General features: G+C 41.8%; 1 protein-coding gene across 3 annotated transcripts in view; it reads right to left on the bottom strand.

Annotated features, from left to right (window-relative positions):
- MYO15B (myosin XVB) overlaps nucleotides 1–13,529 on the bottom strand; it is a 175,756-nt gene that overhangs the window by 147,338 nt on the left and 14,889 nt on the right. For all 3 annotated transcript variants that reach the window (XM_069752027.1, XM_069752028.1, XM_069752029.1), the window contains exons 3-4: nucleotides 7,614–7,671; nucleotides 69–199 (exon numbers count right to left, since the gene is read on the bottom strand). In XM_069752027.1, coding sequence (XP_069608128.1) covers nucleotides 69–199; nucleotides 7,614–7,671 — 189 coding nt within the window. The remainder of the gene's footprint in view (nucleotides 1–68; nucleotides 200–7,613; nucleotides 7,672–13,529) is intronic.

The following is a 13,529-nucleotide window of genomic DNA, read 5'->3' as shown; positions in this document are numbered from 1 at the left end:
GAATTGAAACATTGGTAAGTGGAAAACAAGAACTGATAAAAGTGGTTGATAAAAAAGAGAGCACATACCTTGAAATAGGAGCGAATGAAGATGGAGAATGGATAATTGTTTATATCAGGAGGAAGTGACAAGACACACTTGGTCTTGACTTGAGGTGGAGATACCTCTGTGATCCCTTCCCCTTCTGCCTGGGACCTTGCTGTGAGATAATAAAATAGCATAAGATACTAACTTTAGAAACAGATAATACAAAAAGAAAATGTACTTAATAACACATGATAACTTTACAAAGGCATACTGCTGCCTAAAGACACCAAAACTATAATATATTAATATAACTGTGCCTATACTGTTGGTAACATAGATCAAATTAATTAGTTATACTGATCCTTTGAATTAACATTGAGGAAAATTTGCTGAAATAGAAATACTTGTCTTTTCTTCAATCTTACTGTCACTATACATAATTTAAAATGTCAAATCTTGATTTTTTTACTCCATTTTAGACAACTGTATGCTTAAAGGGAACTTGTCATGTTGAAAATGGTAACTGATCTGCAGGCAGGTTAATATAGAGCAGTGTAACTTGTATTTTATTAATTGAAATCTCTGCTGTATGTACTGCAGGTGAAATAAGTACTGAACATGCCTAATTTTCTAAGCAAATATTTTTTATAAATGCGCTATTGACTTGGAATTCCCACTAGATGTCAGTAACAACTCCTCCAATCCACGCAGGCAACGAAATCAAACTATAGATGTCCATAAATTAAGTTATGTATAATGAAGAGAAATGACACAGGGAAAAAGTTTTGAACACACTTACTGAAATGTATTTAATACTGTGACGACACAGCATTTCTTCTCAATTATGGCAGATGTAAATTCAGTAGGCCAAGCAACATAGGCTATTGTCTGAATGTTGACTAGTGACTTTATGTGTTTCTTTCTTTGGTTGGTCAAGAACCATGGACTATTATCATATTGTCTGAATGTTGACATTTGAGTTGGTGTTTGTTTTAACTTATTGTCTGTTATTTCTGGAGAACAGGGACACAGGGTCATGGAACAATAGATGTGTGTTAATATGTTGATTATACATTATAGAAGGCTAGCTAGTTTGTTGACCTGCAAAACGGAAAAGGATGAACTATACAGATTGATTAATTGCTAAAACAATGAGAGTTAAACTCACTCCTGTGGATTACTTTACAAAATCACAGCCAGGAACATTCTACAGGATGTCAACTTAGGGAATACGGCCCTAGCTGGAAGAGCACAGATCTGCACTATTGACCATCTCTGAACGCTCAGAGACATCTTGAAGAATCCACGTTAGGACAATCAGGTCACCCGGCCACATACCTCACTATTCTCAGTCACCTTCCTAAGCTTGTCATTACCTCCTCTCTGTGGGTGCCCATCAAAAGCTGGGTGCCACTGGTGGGGGTAGTCAGCCCTGGAAGCTCCGGGGTTGCAGCTGCTCTAATCCAGGTGAGTCAGCGGAAGAGTGAGACTTTGTAATTTTGCACCATCTTGGCTATTTTGCTGGGAATGTTTTATATGTTATTGTCTGCTTTGTGGTTCAATAAATTATTGTCACATTGTTTTACCCTCATGCTGTGTTGTCTGAGTAGTACTATGCCCACGGTGTTGTGAATTCTGCTCTTGGGTTCCCTCCAGTGGTTGTAGGTGGGAATGCAGTTGTCTCTGAGTCGCAGTCCTGGCCAGGTGTATCTGCTGATTGCAGTTCTGACTGGGATATTTAGGTGTGCAGGATTCATTAGTCCTTTCCAGTTGTCAATGTTTCTTGTGAAGTGTTGGATCACTTTCTGGCTTCTCCTGCTTAGCTGCCAATTCAGCAAAGATAAGTGTCTGGTTTTTGTTTCTGTGGCACACAAGCTGTGTGCTTATATTCTGTGCTATTCATTTGTTTTCTCTTGTCCAGATTAGACTGTGTCAGTGTTTTCTCAGTCTTGTTGGATTCTCTGGAGTTGCAGATATACGCTCCACATCTTTAGTTAGATGGCGGAGTTTTTGTATTTTCTGCTGTGGATATTTTTGGAAGGATTTTTAACACTGACCGCTTAGTATCCTGTCCTATCCTTTCCTATTTAGCTAGTGTGTGCCTCATTTGCTAAATCCTGTTTTCTGCCTGCGTGTGTCTTTTCCTCTACTACTCACAGTCAATATTTGTGGGGGGCTGCCTATCCTTTGGGGTTCTGCTCTGAGGCAAGGTAGAAATTCCTATTTCCATCTATAGGGGTATTTAGTCCTCCAGCTGTGTCGAGGTGTCTAGGTTTTGTTAGGCACACCCCACGGCTACTTCTAGTTGCGGTGTTAAGATTAGGGTTTGCGGTCAGTATAGTTACCACCTACTCCAGTGAAAGTTTTCATGCTGCTCCAAGGTCACCTGATCATAACACCACGGGAAAAGAGAGCATACGTTCAGTGGGATGATTCCGGGTCCATGCTGTCTTGGACCAGCAGATGCAGAGCACCTACTAACCCCTCGTGTCTCCACATATACTTTGTACAAAAGCCTTTGTTGATGATGACAATTTCAAGATGCCACCTCCTTTATGGAGAAACTAGTCGCATGCATTGTTCAGGTGTGATTTTGGCCCATTCTTCAACACAAACACTATTCAAATGCTAAAGGTCCCGTGGGTTCCTTCTATGAACCCTGAGCTTTAGTTCCTTCCATAAATTTTCTATTGGATTTAGGTCAGGTGACTGGCTGGACAATTCTAGCAGATTTATGTTCATTCTCTAAAACCAATTGAGAGTTTTCTTGGCTGGATGTTTGAGATCATTGTCTTGCTGAAATGTCCACACTTGTGTCATCTTCATCATCCTGGTAGATGGCAGTAGATTTTTATGTCTATTCATCATTCCTTTAATCATAGGAAGTTCCCAAGTGCTGTATGCTGAAAAATAGCCCCAAACCATAATGTTCCCATTTCCAAACACTGTTAGTGTGGTGTTTTGGGGGTATTATGCAGTGTCTTTTGGCCTCCAAACATGGTGTGTATTATGGCATCCAAGGAGTTCAATTTTGGTCGCTCCTTACTAGACTATGTACTCCCAGTATTTCACAGGCTTGTCTAAATATTGTTAAGCAAACTGTAAACATGCTTGAACATGCTTTTTGTTCAGCAATGGAGTCTTGTGTGGTGAGTGTGCATACAGGCTATAGATGGTGAGTGCATTACTTATAATTTTCTTTGAAAGAGCAGTACCTGCTGATTGCAGGTGGTTTTTCTATGGCTTTCCACAGGTTGTCATTGACTTTGGGCATCTCTTTTGATAATTCTTTTCACTCTTCTGTCTGAAATTTTCTTGAGAGTACCTAGTCATGGCTGGTTTATGGTGAAATGCTGTTCTTTTCACTTCCGGATTATGGTCCAAAGAGTGCTCACTGGAACCATCAGTAGTTTAGAAATTCTTCTATAACCAATTTCATCAGTATGCTTTACAACAATAAGGTCGCGAAGGTCTTGAGACAGCTCACTGGTTTTAACCATCATGAGATGATTCTTGTGCAACACCTTGGTAATGAGATACCTTTTTATAGGTCATCAGTTGAACCAGCTCATATAATTTTTCACTAAATGACAGGATTATTTTCTAACTACTGATAGATTTCAGCTGGTGTCATAATTTTTCACTGCTTTTTGCACCTCTCTTTCTTCATGCGTTCAATACTTTTCCCTGTGTCATTTCTCATTATTACACATAATTGAATATATGGACATTTATGGTTTGATTTCTTTGTCTGTGTGGATTGGATGGGCTGTTGCCAACATCTGGTGAGTGACAATTTCAGGTCAAGAGCATTTTTACAAACATACTTACTTAGAAAATTGGTGATGTGTTCAATAAATATTTCACCCACTGAATATAAGTACAGTGGGCATTCCTACTGATTGATAGTCTTTCCTGTATAGCTGTGCACATAGAGATACAAGGGATGTTTAATAAGTTATCTAACGTAGGATGTTCTGTCAGTGTCAGAGAGCTGAGCTTTTCTGTGCCTGTTGAGACATGTCTGGACATGTAACAGACACAGTAAAAGCTCAGTCTGATGAAAGCACTGGAAGTGATAGGACGACAGTATGGTGCGGCTCTACAAAGAAAGTGAGGGATTTGGAGCTTAGTTCCATTAGATCCATGTTTAAATTCTTTACAGCAAAACAAAAGCCTAAAGAAATCCACGAAAGAATGATTGCTGTACATGGTAATGATGAACCTTCCTACTACTAAGTAAAGTTTTGGGCCAAGCAGTTTAGATGGGATAGGGAATCAATTGAAGATAGCCCCCTTTCAGGGTGACCTGTCAAATCCTCAGAGGAACTGTAAAGGTACCTTCACACATAACGATATCGTTAACGATATCGTTGCTATTTGTGACGTAGCAACGATATCGTTAATGAAATCGTTATGTGTGACAGCGACCAACGATCAGGCCCCTGCTGGGAGATCGTTGGTCGCTGAATAAAGTCCAGAACTTTATTTCGTCGCTGGACTCCTGCTGACATCGCTGGATCGGCGTGTGTGACACCGATCCAGCGATGTCTTCACTGGTAACCAGGGTAAACATCGGGTAACTAAGCGCAGGGCTGCGCTTAGTAACCCGATGTTTACCCTGGTTACCATGCTAAAAGTAAAAAAAAACAAACACTACATACTTACCTAACGCTGTCTGTCCTCCAGCGCTGTGCTCTGCTCTCCTCCTGTACTGGCTGTGAGCCGGAAAGCAGAGCGGTGACGTCACCGCTCTGCTTTCCGGCTCCCAGACAGTACAGGAGGAGAGCAGAGAAGCAGAGCACAGCGCTGGAGGACAGACGGCTGTAGGTAAGTATGTAGTGTTTGTTTTTTTTTTACTTTTAGCATGGTAACCAGGGTAAACATCGGGTTACTAAGCGCGGCCCTGCGCTTAGTTACCCGATGTTTACCCTGGTTACCGGCATCGTTGGTCGCTGGAGAGCGGTCTGTGTGACAACTCTCCAGCGACCAAACAGCGACGCTGCAGCGATCCGGATCGTTGTCGGTATCGCTGCAGCGTCGCTTAATGTGAAGGGGCCTTAAGTGGAGATCACAATTTCAGAACATTGTTAGGTCAAAGTCAGTGATATAGCTCATGAAATAGGCATTACAGTATTTCTGATATCAAAGGTCCGTTCTTGTTGCATGCCATGAATGTTGATGCCTGAGCAAAAAACATAGTAAATATAGGAAAACTGACTAAACAGCAATCTAGTCTGAACTGGTGCATAACCAAAAAAGACTTACATAGCAAATAGAATAATGGCTGCACTCAATTTTATTATACTAAAGTAAGGAATGGATTGGGCTCACAATTTTTGGCCAAATCTTGTGCTAAGCATCTCATGTGTTTTTTCATAGATTTCACAAGCCATTATGCTATCCACATTTCACGTATTGCACATTTCCTTGCTTTAGTACAGTAAAATTGAGTGCAGCCATTATTCTATTTGCTATGCAAGTCTTTGGTTATGCACCAGTTCAGACTAGATTGCTGTTCAGTCAGTTTTCCTATATTTACTATGTACTATTTTTTCTGACATCAACACCCTGCCCTTCACCATGCTGTGATTTTAATTACATCCAAACACAGTTGGTTCCGAGTCGACCTTCCTATAAATGCAGGCTTTACCATGTTATTAGCCAGAGGTAAGTGTTCACACTAGGCAGACAGGTGAGGTACCCATCCGATCTGAGATTACTTTGATGTTTGGTGGATGGGCTCACAATTTTTGGCCAAATCTTGTGCTAAGCATCTCATGTGGGCAGCACGGTGGCGCAGTGGTTAGCACAGCAGCCTTGCAGCGCTGGAGTCCTGGGTTCAAACCCCACCAAGGACAACATCTGCAAAGAGTTTGTATGTTCTCTCCGTGTTTGTGTGGGTTTCCTGCGGGTACTCCGGTTTCCTCCCACATTCCAAAGACATACTGATAGGGAATTTAGATTGTGAGCCCCAACGGGGACAGCGATGATAATGTGTGCAAAACTGTAAAGCGCTGCGGAATATGTTAGCGCTATATAAAAATAAAGATTATTATTATGTGTTTTTTCATAATGATTTCACAAACCATTATGCTATTCACATTTCACGTATCGCACATTTCCTTGCTTTAGTACAGTAAAATTGAGTGCAGCCATTATTCTATTTGCTATGTAAGTCTTTTTTGGTTATGCACCAGTTCAGACTAGATTGCTGTTCAGTTTTACTATATTTACTATGTACTATTTTTTCTGACTTGAACGCCCCGCCCTTCACCATGCTGTGATTTTAATTACATCCAAACACAGTTGGTTCCGACCTTCCTATAAATGCAGTCTTTACCATGACATTAGCCAGAGGTAAGTGTTCACACTAGGCAGACAGGTCAGGTACCCATCCGATCTGAGATTACCTTGACGTTTGGGGGATGGGCTCACAATTTTTGGCCAAATCTTGTGCTAAGCATCTCATGTGTTTTTTCATAGATTTCGCAAGCCATTATGCTATTCACATTTCATGTATCGCACATTTCCTTGCTTTAGTACAGTAAAATTGAGTTCAGCCATTATTCTATTTGCTATGAGCAAAAAACATGTCAAAAAACAATTTTGTTAAGACAATTTAGGCATGCTTAGAGAAAATCCATCTGACTTTTCAAATCATTACGGGTGATCAAACATGTGCCCACTACCATTGTCTTGAGACCAAATAAGAGTTCTTGCAATGGAAGCACAAGGAATCACCAACACCAAAGAAATGTTGTATCCAGTAGTCAACTAGAAAGATCATGGCAACAGTTTTTGGGATATTGAAATGTTTTATTACAAGAATTCATATCACATGAGACCACAATTACTGGAGATGCCTATGCTTCAACAATAAAGGTAGTACGTGAGGCAATCAAAGAGAAATGTCATGGGAAGTTGTTGGCACGTGTGTTGCTACTTTCTGTGTGGGCAATGATTTCCTCATGATGATGCAGTCAAAGAGGCAGTGACAAGTTCTTGCAGCAGCAAGAAGTCTCTTTTCTATTCTGAGGTTATCATTGGCGGCGCAGTGGAATAAGTTGATGAAGTTAAGGGGGATTACATTGAAAAGTAGTAGGTTCAGTTTTCTCAGAAAATTTAGTTTAGTTCAGGTAGATAAATTATTGAACACCCCTCGTAGCAGACAATCACTTAGTAAGACTGCCCAGTGGACTCATAGGCATACAGTCACCAGTGATTTCAATGAATAAAATACCAGTTATAATGAATCTTTTCCAACAAATCTATATATAATTTTGCTCTGCTTCTCCTTCTCTAAATCATGCTGTCCAGAGATTGGACCGCATGAACAACAAAGGTTCCCTTTAATTTTTTTGTATAGGTAGAAAAAAATAAACAATTGAATATCTCTAAAAAGTTTAAAGGTAAGAAAATAAAACAAAAAACATCCATATTGCGTATGTAGCAGCTAAATCTCCTTCTCTCCAACCAGAAGCCAAGTCTCAGAACGAACCGATCATCCAATCAGTAATCTGTAAACAGATTCCTTCCCTTCTAATCAATATATCTGAAGCTGTAAAGTAAAATGTTGTGCTTACCCTGGGCAGAGTTCAAAACAGAAGCTAGCTCAGCAGGCACATCCAATGCTGACAGGTCCTTTAAAAAAAAAAAAGAAGTAACATACAGTGACTGTGCTGCCGGATTGTAAAATGTTTCATATTTTTTTATAATAAACATTGAAAATATTTATCAAAAAAGAATTTTATCACTTAGGACAAAGTACAGATTCAGAGCACCGTGAGAACACTGACTCCATGCTATGAATGTCCTTATCCTTATCCATTGAATTTGAGTTACAGGAGAAAACCTTTAAACAGTATATCCTTGACATTTTACAGCTGCACTTAATGTTCTAGAGTCATCCACAAACTAAAGATATGACTCTCCAGGAGAGATAAACAATATACGATGGGTGTAGTTTCCTTCTGATGTCATGATTGACACATTCCATACATACATTATAAGCAGTAACAATAGTGCAGTTTCAATATACACAAAGGTTTTGCATAGGCAGTTCTCTCCATAATATAATTATTTTTGTGCTATATTTAAAAGGGAACCTGTCAGCAGGATTGTGCACAGTAACGTACAGACAGTGCCAGATCGGCACTGTTATACTGACTAACATGATATCTTGGTTGATGAAATCTGTCTTGTGGTTGTCGTGTAATCTTTATCTTCAGTTTTGGGTAAATGATATGCTCGTGTCCCGGGGCGGCCTGTGTGTGTGTATGTGTGGGGTTTTATGCGGTGCTCTGATTAGGTATTTATAATGCAGACTACTGACATGTTACTGATCCCTCACTGACCTGCCCTTTATTTAACATAATGAATATTATACGTACAGTACATACTGAAAAAAAAACCTTCTGCAGGCAACCGTCAACCATGGTACCTGCACTGCAGCATAGTCACATGTGTACTAGGGCCCCTGCTCTTCTCCATTTACACCTATGGCCTGGGACAGCTCATAGAATCTCATGGCTTTCAGTATCATCTCTATGCTGATGACACACAGATCTACATCTCTGGACCAGATATGACCTCCCTACTAACTAGAATCCCTCAATGTCTGTCCACTATTTCATCCTTCTCCTCCGCTAGATTTCTGAAACTTAACATGGACAAAACAGAATTCATCATCTTTCCCCCATCTCACGTGATCTCCCCAATGAACCTATCAATTACAGTAAATGGCTGCCCACTCTCCCCAGTCCCACAAGCTCACTGCCTCGGGGTAATCCTTGACGCTGATCTCTCCTACAAACCACATATCCAAGCCCTTTCCACTTCCTGCCGACTTCAACTCAAAAATATTTCACAAATCCGTTCATTCCTCAACCAAGAATCTGCAAAAACTCTAGTCCATGCCCTCATCATCTCCCGCCTTGACTACTGTAACCTCCTGCTCTGTGGCCTCCCCTCGAACACTCTCGCACCCCTCCAATCTATTCTAAACTCTGCTGCCTGACTAATCCACCTGTCCCCCCACTATTCCCCAGCTTCTCCCCTTTGTCAATCCCTTCACTGGCTCCCCATTGCCCAGAGACTCCAATACAAAACCCTAACCATGACATACAAAGCCATCCACAACCTGTCTCCTCCATACATCTGTGACCTCGTCTCCCTGTACTCTCCTGCACGCAACCTCCGATTTTCACAAGATCTCCTTCTCTACTCCCCTCTTATCTCCTCTTCTCACAATCGTATACAAGATTTCTCTCGCACATCACCCCTACTCTGGAACTCTCTACCACAACATATCAGACTCTCACCTACCATCGAAACCTTCAAAAAGAGCCTGAAGACCCACCTCTTCTGACAAGCCTACAACCTGCAGTAACCACCGATCGACCAAACCGCTGCATGACCAGCTCTATCCTCGCCTACTGTATCCTCACCCATCCCTTGTAGATTGTGAGCCTTCAGGGTCCTCTCTCCTCCTGTACAGTTATGACTTGTATTGTTTAAGATTATTGTACTTGTTTTTATTATGTATACCCCTCCTTACATAAAGCGCCATGGAATAAATGGCGCTATAACAATAAATAATAATAATAATAATAATAATATGTACTGTGTTTATAATTAATGTGGTTGAGGTTATCCTGATATATATATATATATATATATATATATATATATAAACCATTTGAAAATGCCACCTGCTGCATTTGCACAGTAGCAGCTATTGCTGTATATAGAGGTGATCCAATAGCTGCTATTGCGCAGGCGGCGCCATCTTGCTAGAGAAGAAAAAAATGTTCTCCTCCAAGATGGCACCGCCGATCCTGCGCAGTAGCAGGTAAGGATAACCTCAGCCACATTAATTATGTACACAGTACACATGCGACTATGCTGCAGCGCAGGTGCCACGGTTGGCGCCTGCCTACAGAAGGTTTTTTTTTCAGTATGTACATTTAATATTCATTATGTAAACTAGGGAGCAGGTCAGTGAGGGATCAGCGACCTGTCAGCAGTCTGCATTATGAATACCTAATCAGAACACCACATAAGGACTCCTCCACAGCCCCGCCCCGAAGCACGAGCATATCATTAACTAAAAACTGAATTTAAAGATTAAACAACAAGCACAAGATAGATTTCATCAAAGTATCATGTTAATCAGTATAGTGGCACCAACCTGTCACTGTCTGTAGGTTATTGAGCACAATCATGCTGACAGGTTCCCCTTAAAGGGAATCTGTCACCCACTGGGACACTTTTAAGCTATCACTATGGGCATACAGGTGATAGAATGATTAAAATAGTCCTACCTTTATTCCTCATAGCTGCTGTCTTGTTGCTGAGAAATAGTCTTTTAATGTTTTATGTTAATTAACAACCCAAAATTTATAGGCCTAACAAAGGCACTTCCAATATATATACTCCTACAAACCACAACGGAAGCATATGGCATATGCTTCCGTTGTGGTTTGTAGGAGTATATTTTATGTTAATTAGTTATTCCATACTTTGGAGCGTGCAGTGCCAGGAAGAAAACTCTGCTTACGTTGTTAATTTGTATACCACCCCCCTGCCATGCATGTCACAGTGCCATGTGACATGCAGTTGTAACCCTGGAGCCCCACACAAGCTCTGCACTTGCGCAATTGTACTTACTTTTTACACCCTGCTATGGGTATTGGCTCCATTGTTCTTCTGTGCAGGCAAGTCACTGCTACTGAAGTAGCAGTGTTTACCCATGCCTGAGCTGAAGAATGGTGAAGACACTGCCCATAGAGGGTGGAAAAGGTAAGAATGATCATGCAAATGCAGTGTGCAGCCTTGGGATTCTATTGACATGCATAGGAGGTGGTGGTATGCAAATTAGCACCGGAGGCAGAGTTTTCTTCCAGGCACCGGATGCCCCAAAACCTAGAAATAATTAACATAAAACATTACCAGTCTATTTCTCAACAGCAAGACAGTAGCTATGAGGCATACAGGTAGGACTATTTTAACCATTCTATCACCTGTATGCCCATAGTAATAGCTTAAAAATGTCCCAGGGTGTGACAGATTTTCTTTAAAGAAAGTACTGTATATACTCGAGTATAAGCTGACCTGAGTATGAGCTGAGACCCCTAATTTTGCCACAAAAAACTGGGAAAACTTAATAACTCAAGTATAAGCTTAGGGTGGGAAATGCAGCAGCTACTGGTAAATTTCAAAAATAAAAATAGATACCAATAAAAGTAAAATTGAGACATCAGTAGGTTAAGTGTTTTTGAATATCCATATTGAATCAGGAGCCCCATATAATGCTCCATAAAGTTCATGATGGGCCCCATAAGATGCTCCATAATAAAATATGCCCCATATAATGCTGCACAAAGGTTGATTATGGCCCCATAAGATGCTCCATAGAAACATTTGCCCCATGTAATGCTGCACAAAGGTTGATTATGGCCCCATAAGATGCTCCATAGAAACATTTGCCCCATGTAATGCTGCACAAAGGTTGATTATGGCCCCATAAGATGCTCCATAGAAACATTTGCCCCATATAATGCTGCACAAAGGTTGATTATGGCCCCATAAGATGCTCCATAGAAACATTTGCCCCATACAATGCTGCATAAAGGTTCATTATGGCCCCATAAGATGCTCCATAAAAACATTTGCCCCATACAATGCTGCATAAATGCTCCCTTCATTTCCCCTGGCTCACTCTCCACATTCGATCCTATCACAGAAGAAGAAGTCTCCAGGCTCCTCTCCTCTTCTCGTCCGACTACATGCACTACCGACCCAATTCCCTCACACCTCCTCCAGTCTCTCTCCAGTCATCACAACTCAACTAACCACAATCGTTAATCTCTCCCTCTCCTCTGGCATTTTCCCCTCCTCCTTCAAACACTTTATCATTACTCCGTTACTAAAGAAACCCACCCTCGACCCATCCTGCACAAACAACTACAGACCAGTCTCCAATCTCCCCTTCATCTCTAAACTCTTGGAGTGCCTGATATACTCCTGCCTTACCCGTTACCTCTCCACTCACTCCCTCCTAGACCCTTCACAGTCCGGTTTCCGCCCCTTACATTCGACAGAAACTGCACTCATCAAAGTGACCAATGACCTTCTGACAGCAAAACGTAACGGTGACCACTCTCTACTCATTCTTCTCGACCTTTCTGCAGCTTTCGACACTGTTGACCACCCTCTCCTACTCTCTAGGCTCCAGTCACTAGGCATTAAGGACACAGCTCTCTCCTGGTTCTCCTCCTATCTTTCTGACCGCTCCTTCAGTGTTCTGTTCTCTGGCTCCACTTCATCTCCTCTTCCTCTCACTGTCGGGGTACCTCAGGGCTCAGTCCTTGGCCCCCTTCTCTTCTCTCTCTACACGATCCCAATTGGACAGACCATAAGCAGATTTGGCTTTCAGTACCATCTTTATGCTGATGACACACAACTATACACATCATCCCCTGACCTTACCCCTGCTGTACTACAGAACGCCACTGACTGTCTGTCTGCAGTCTCCAACATCATGCCTGCTCTCTATCTGAAACTCAACCTCTCCAAAACTGAACTTCTTTTGCTCCCACCATCTACTAACCTCCCTAAAGCTGACATTTCACTCTCCGTGGGTGGCACAATAATAACACCCCGACAGCAGGTGCGCTGTCTGGGTGTTATGTTTGACTCCGATCTCTCCTTCACCTCCCATATACAATCTCTTGGCCGCTCGTGCCGCTTACACCTAAAGAACATCTCTAGAGTCCGCCCTTTTCTCACCATGGAAACAACTAAAACCCTCACTGTCGCCCTGATCCACTCCCACCTGGACTACTGAAATGCTCTATTAATTGGCCTCCCCCTCACTCGACTTTCCCCTCTCCAGTCCATCCTTAATACAGCAGCCAGGGTCGTCCATCTGGCTAATCATTACTCGGACGCGTCCTCTCTTCACCAGTCGTTAAACTGGCTGCTCATTCATTACAGGATACAATTCAAAGTACTTGTTCTCACCCACAAAGCTCTCCACAGTGCGGCACCCCCTTACATCTCCTCCCTCATTTCTGTCTATCGGCCTAACCGACCGCTGCGCTCTGCAAATGACTTTCAACTAACCTCTGCACTAATCCTTACCTCCCACTCCCGACTCCAAGACTTCTCCCGTGCTGCGCCAATCCTCTGGAATGCTCTACCCCAAGATATTAGGACCATCCAATTTGCATAGTTTTAGGCGCTCGCTCAAAACATATTTTTCAGAGCGGCCTAGCACATTCAGTAATCAAAGTCATTTTATGTTTGTGTGTGTGTAGCCCATTCACTATCTCCATCTATCCCCCACCCCCTAAAGATGGCTGGACCATCATTGTAAATACATCATTGTAAATACACACCTGTACTTTGTATCTCCACCACCTCATTGTAGATTGTAAGCATAAGGTGCTCCATAGAAATATTTGCCCCATATAATGCTGCATAAAGGTTGATTATGG

This window comes from Ranitomeya imitator, chromosome 2 (genome assembly GCF_032444005.1).
Source record: "Ranitomeya imitator isolate aRanImi1 chromosome 2, aRanImi1.pri, whole genome shotgun sequence".
NCBI classification, from domain to species: Eukaryota; Metazoa; Chordata; class Amphibia; order Anura; family Dendrobatidae; genus Ranitomeya; species Ranitomeya imitator.
Note: the sequence above shows the minus strand (reverse complement) of the source record. Positions and strands in the feature narration are given on the sequence as shown.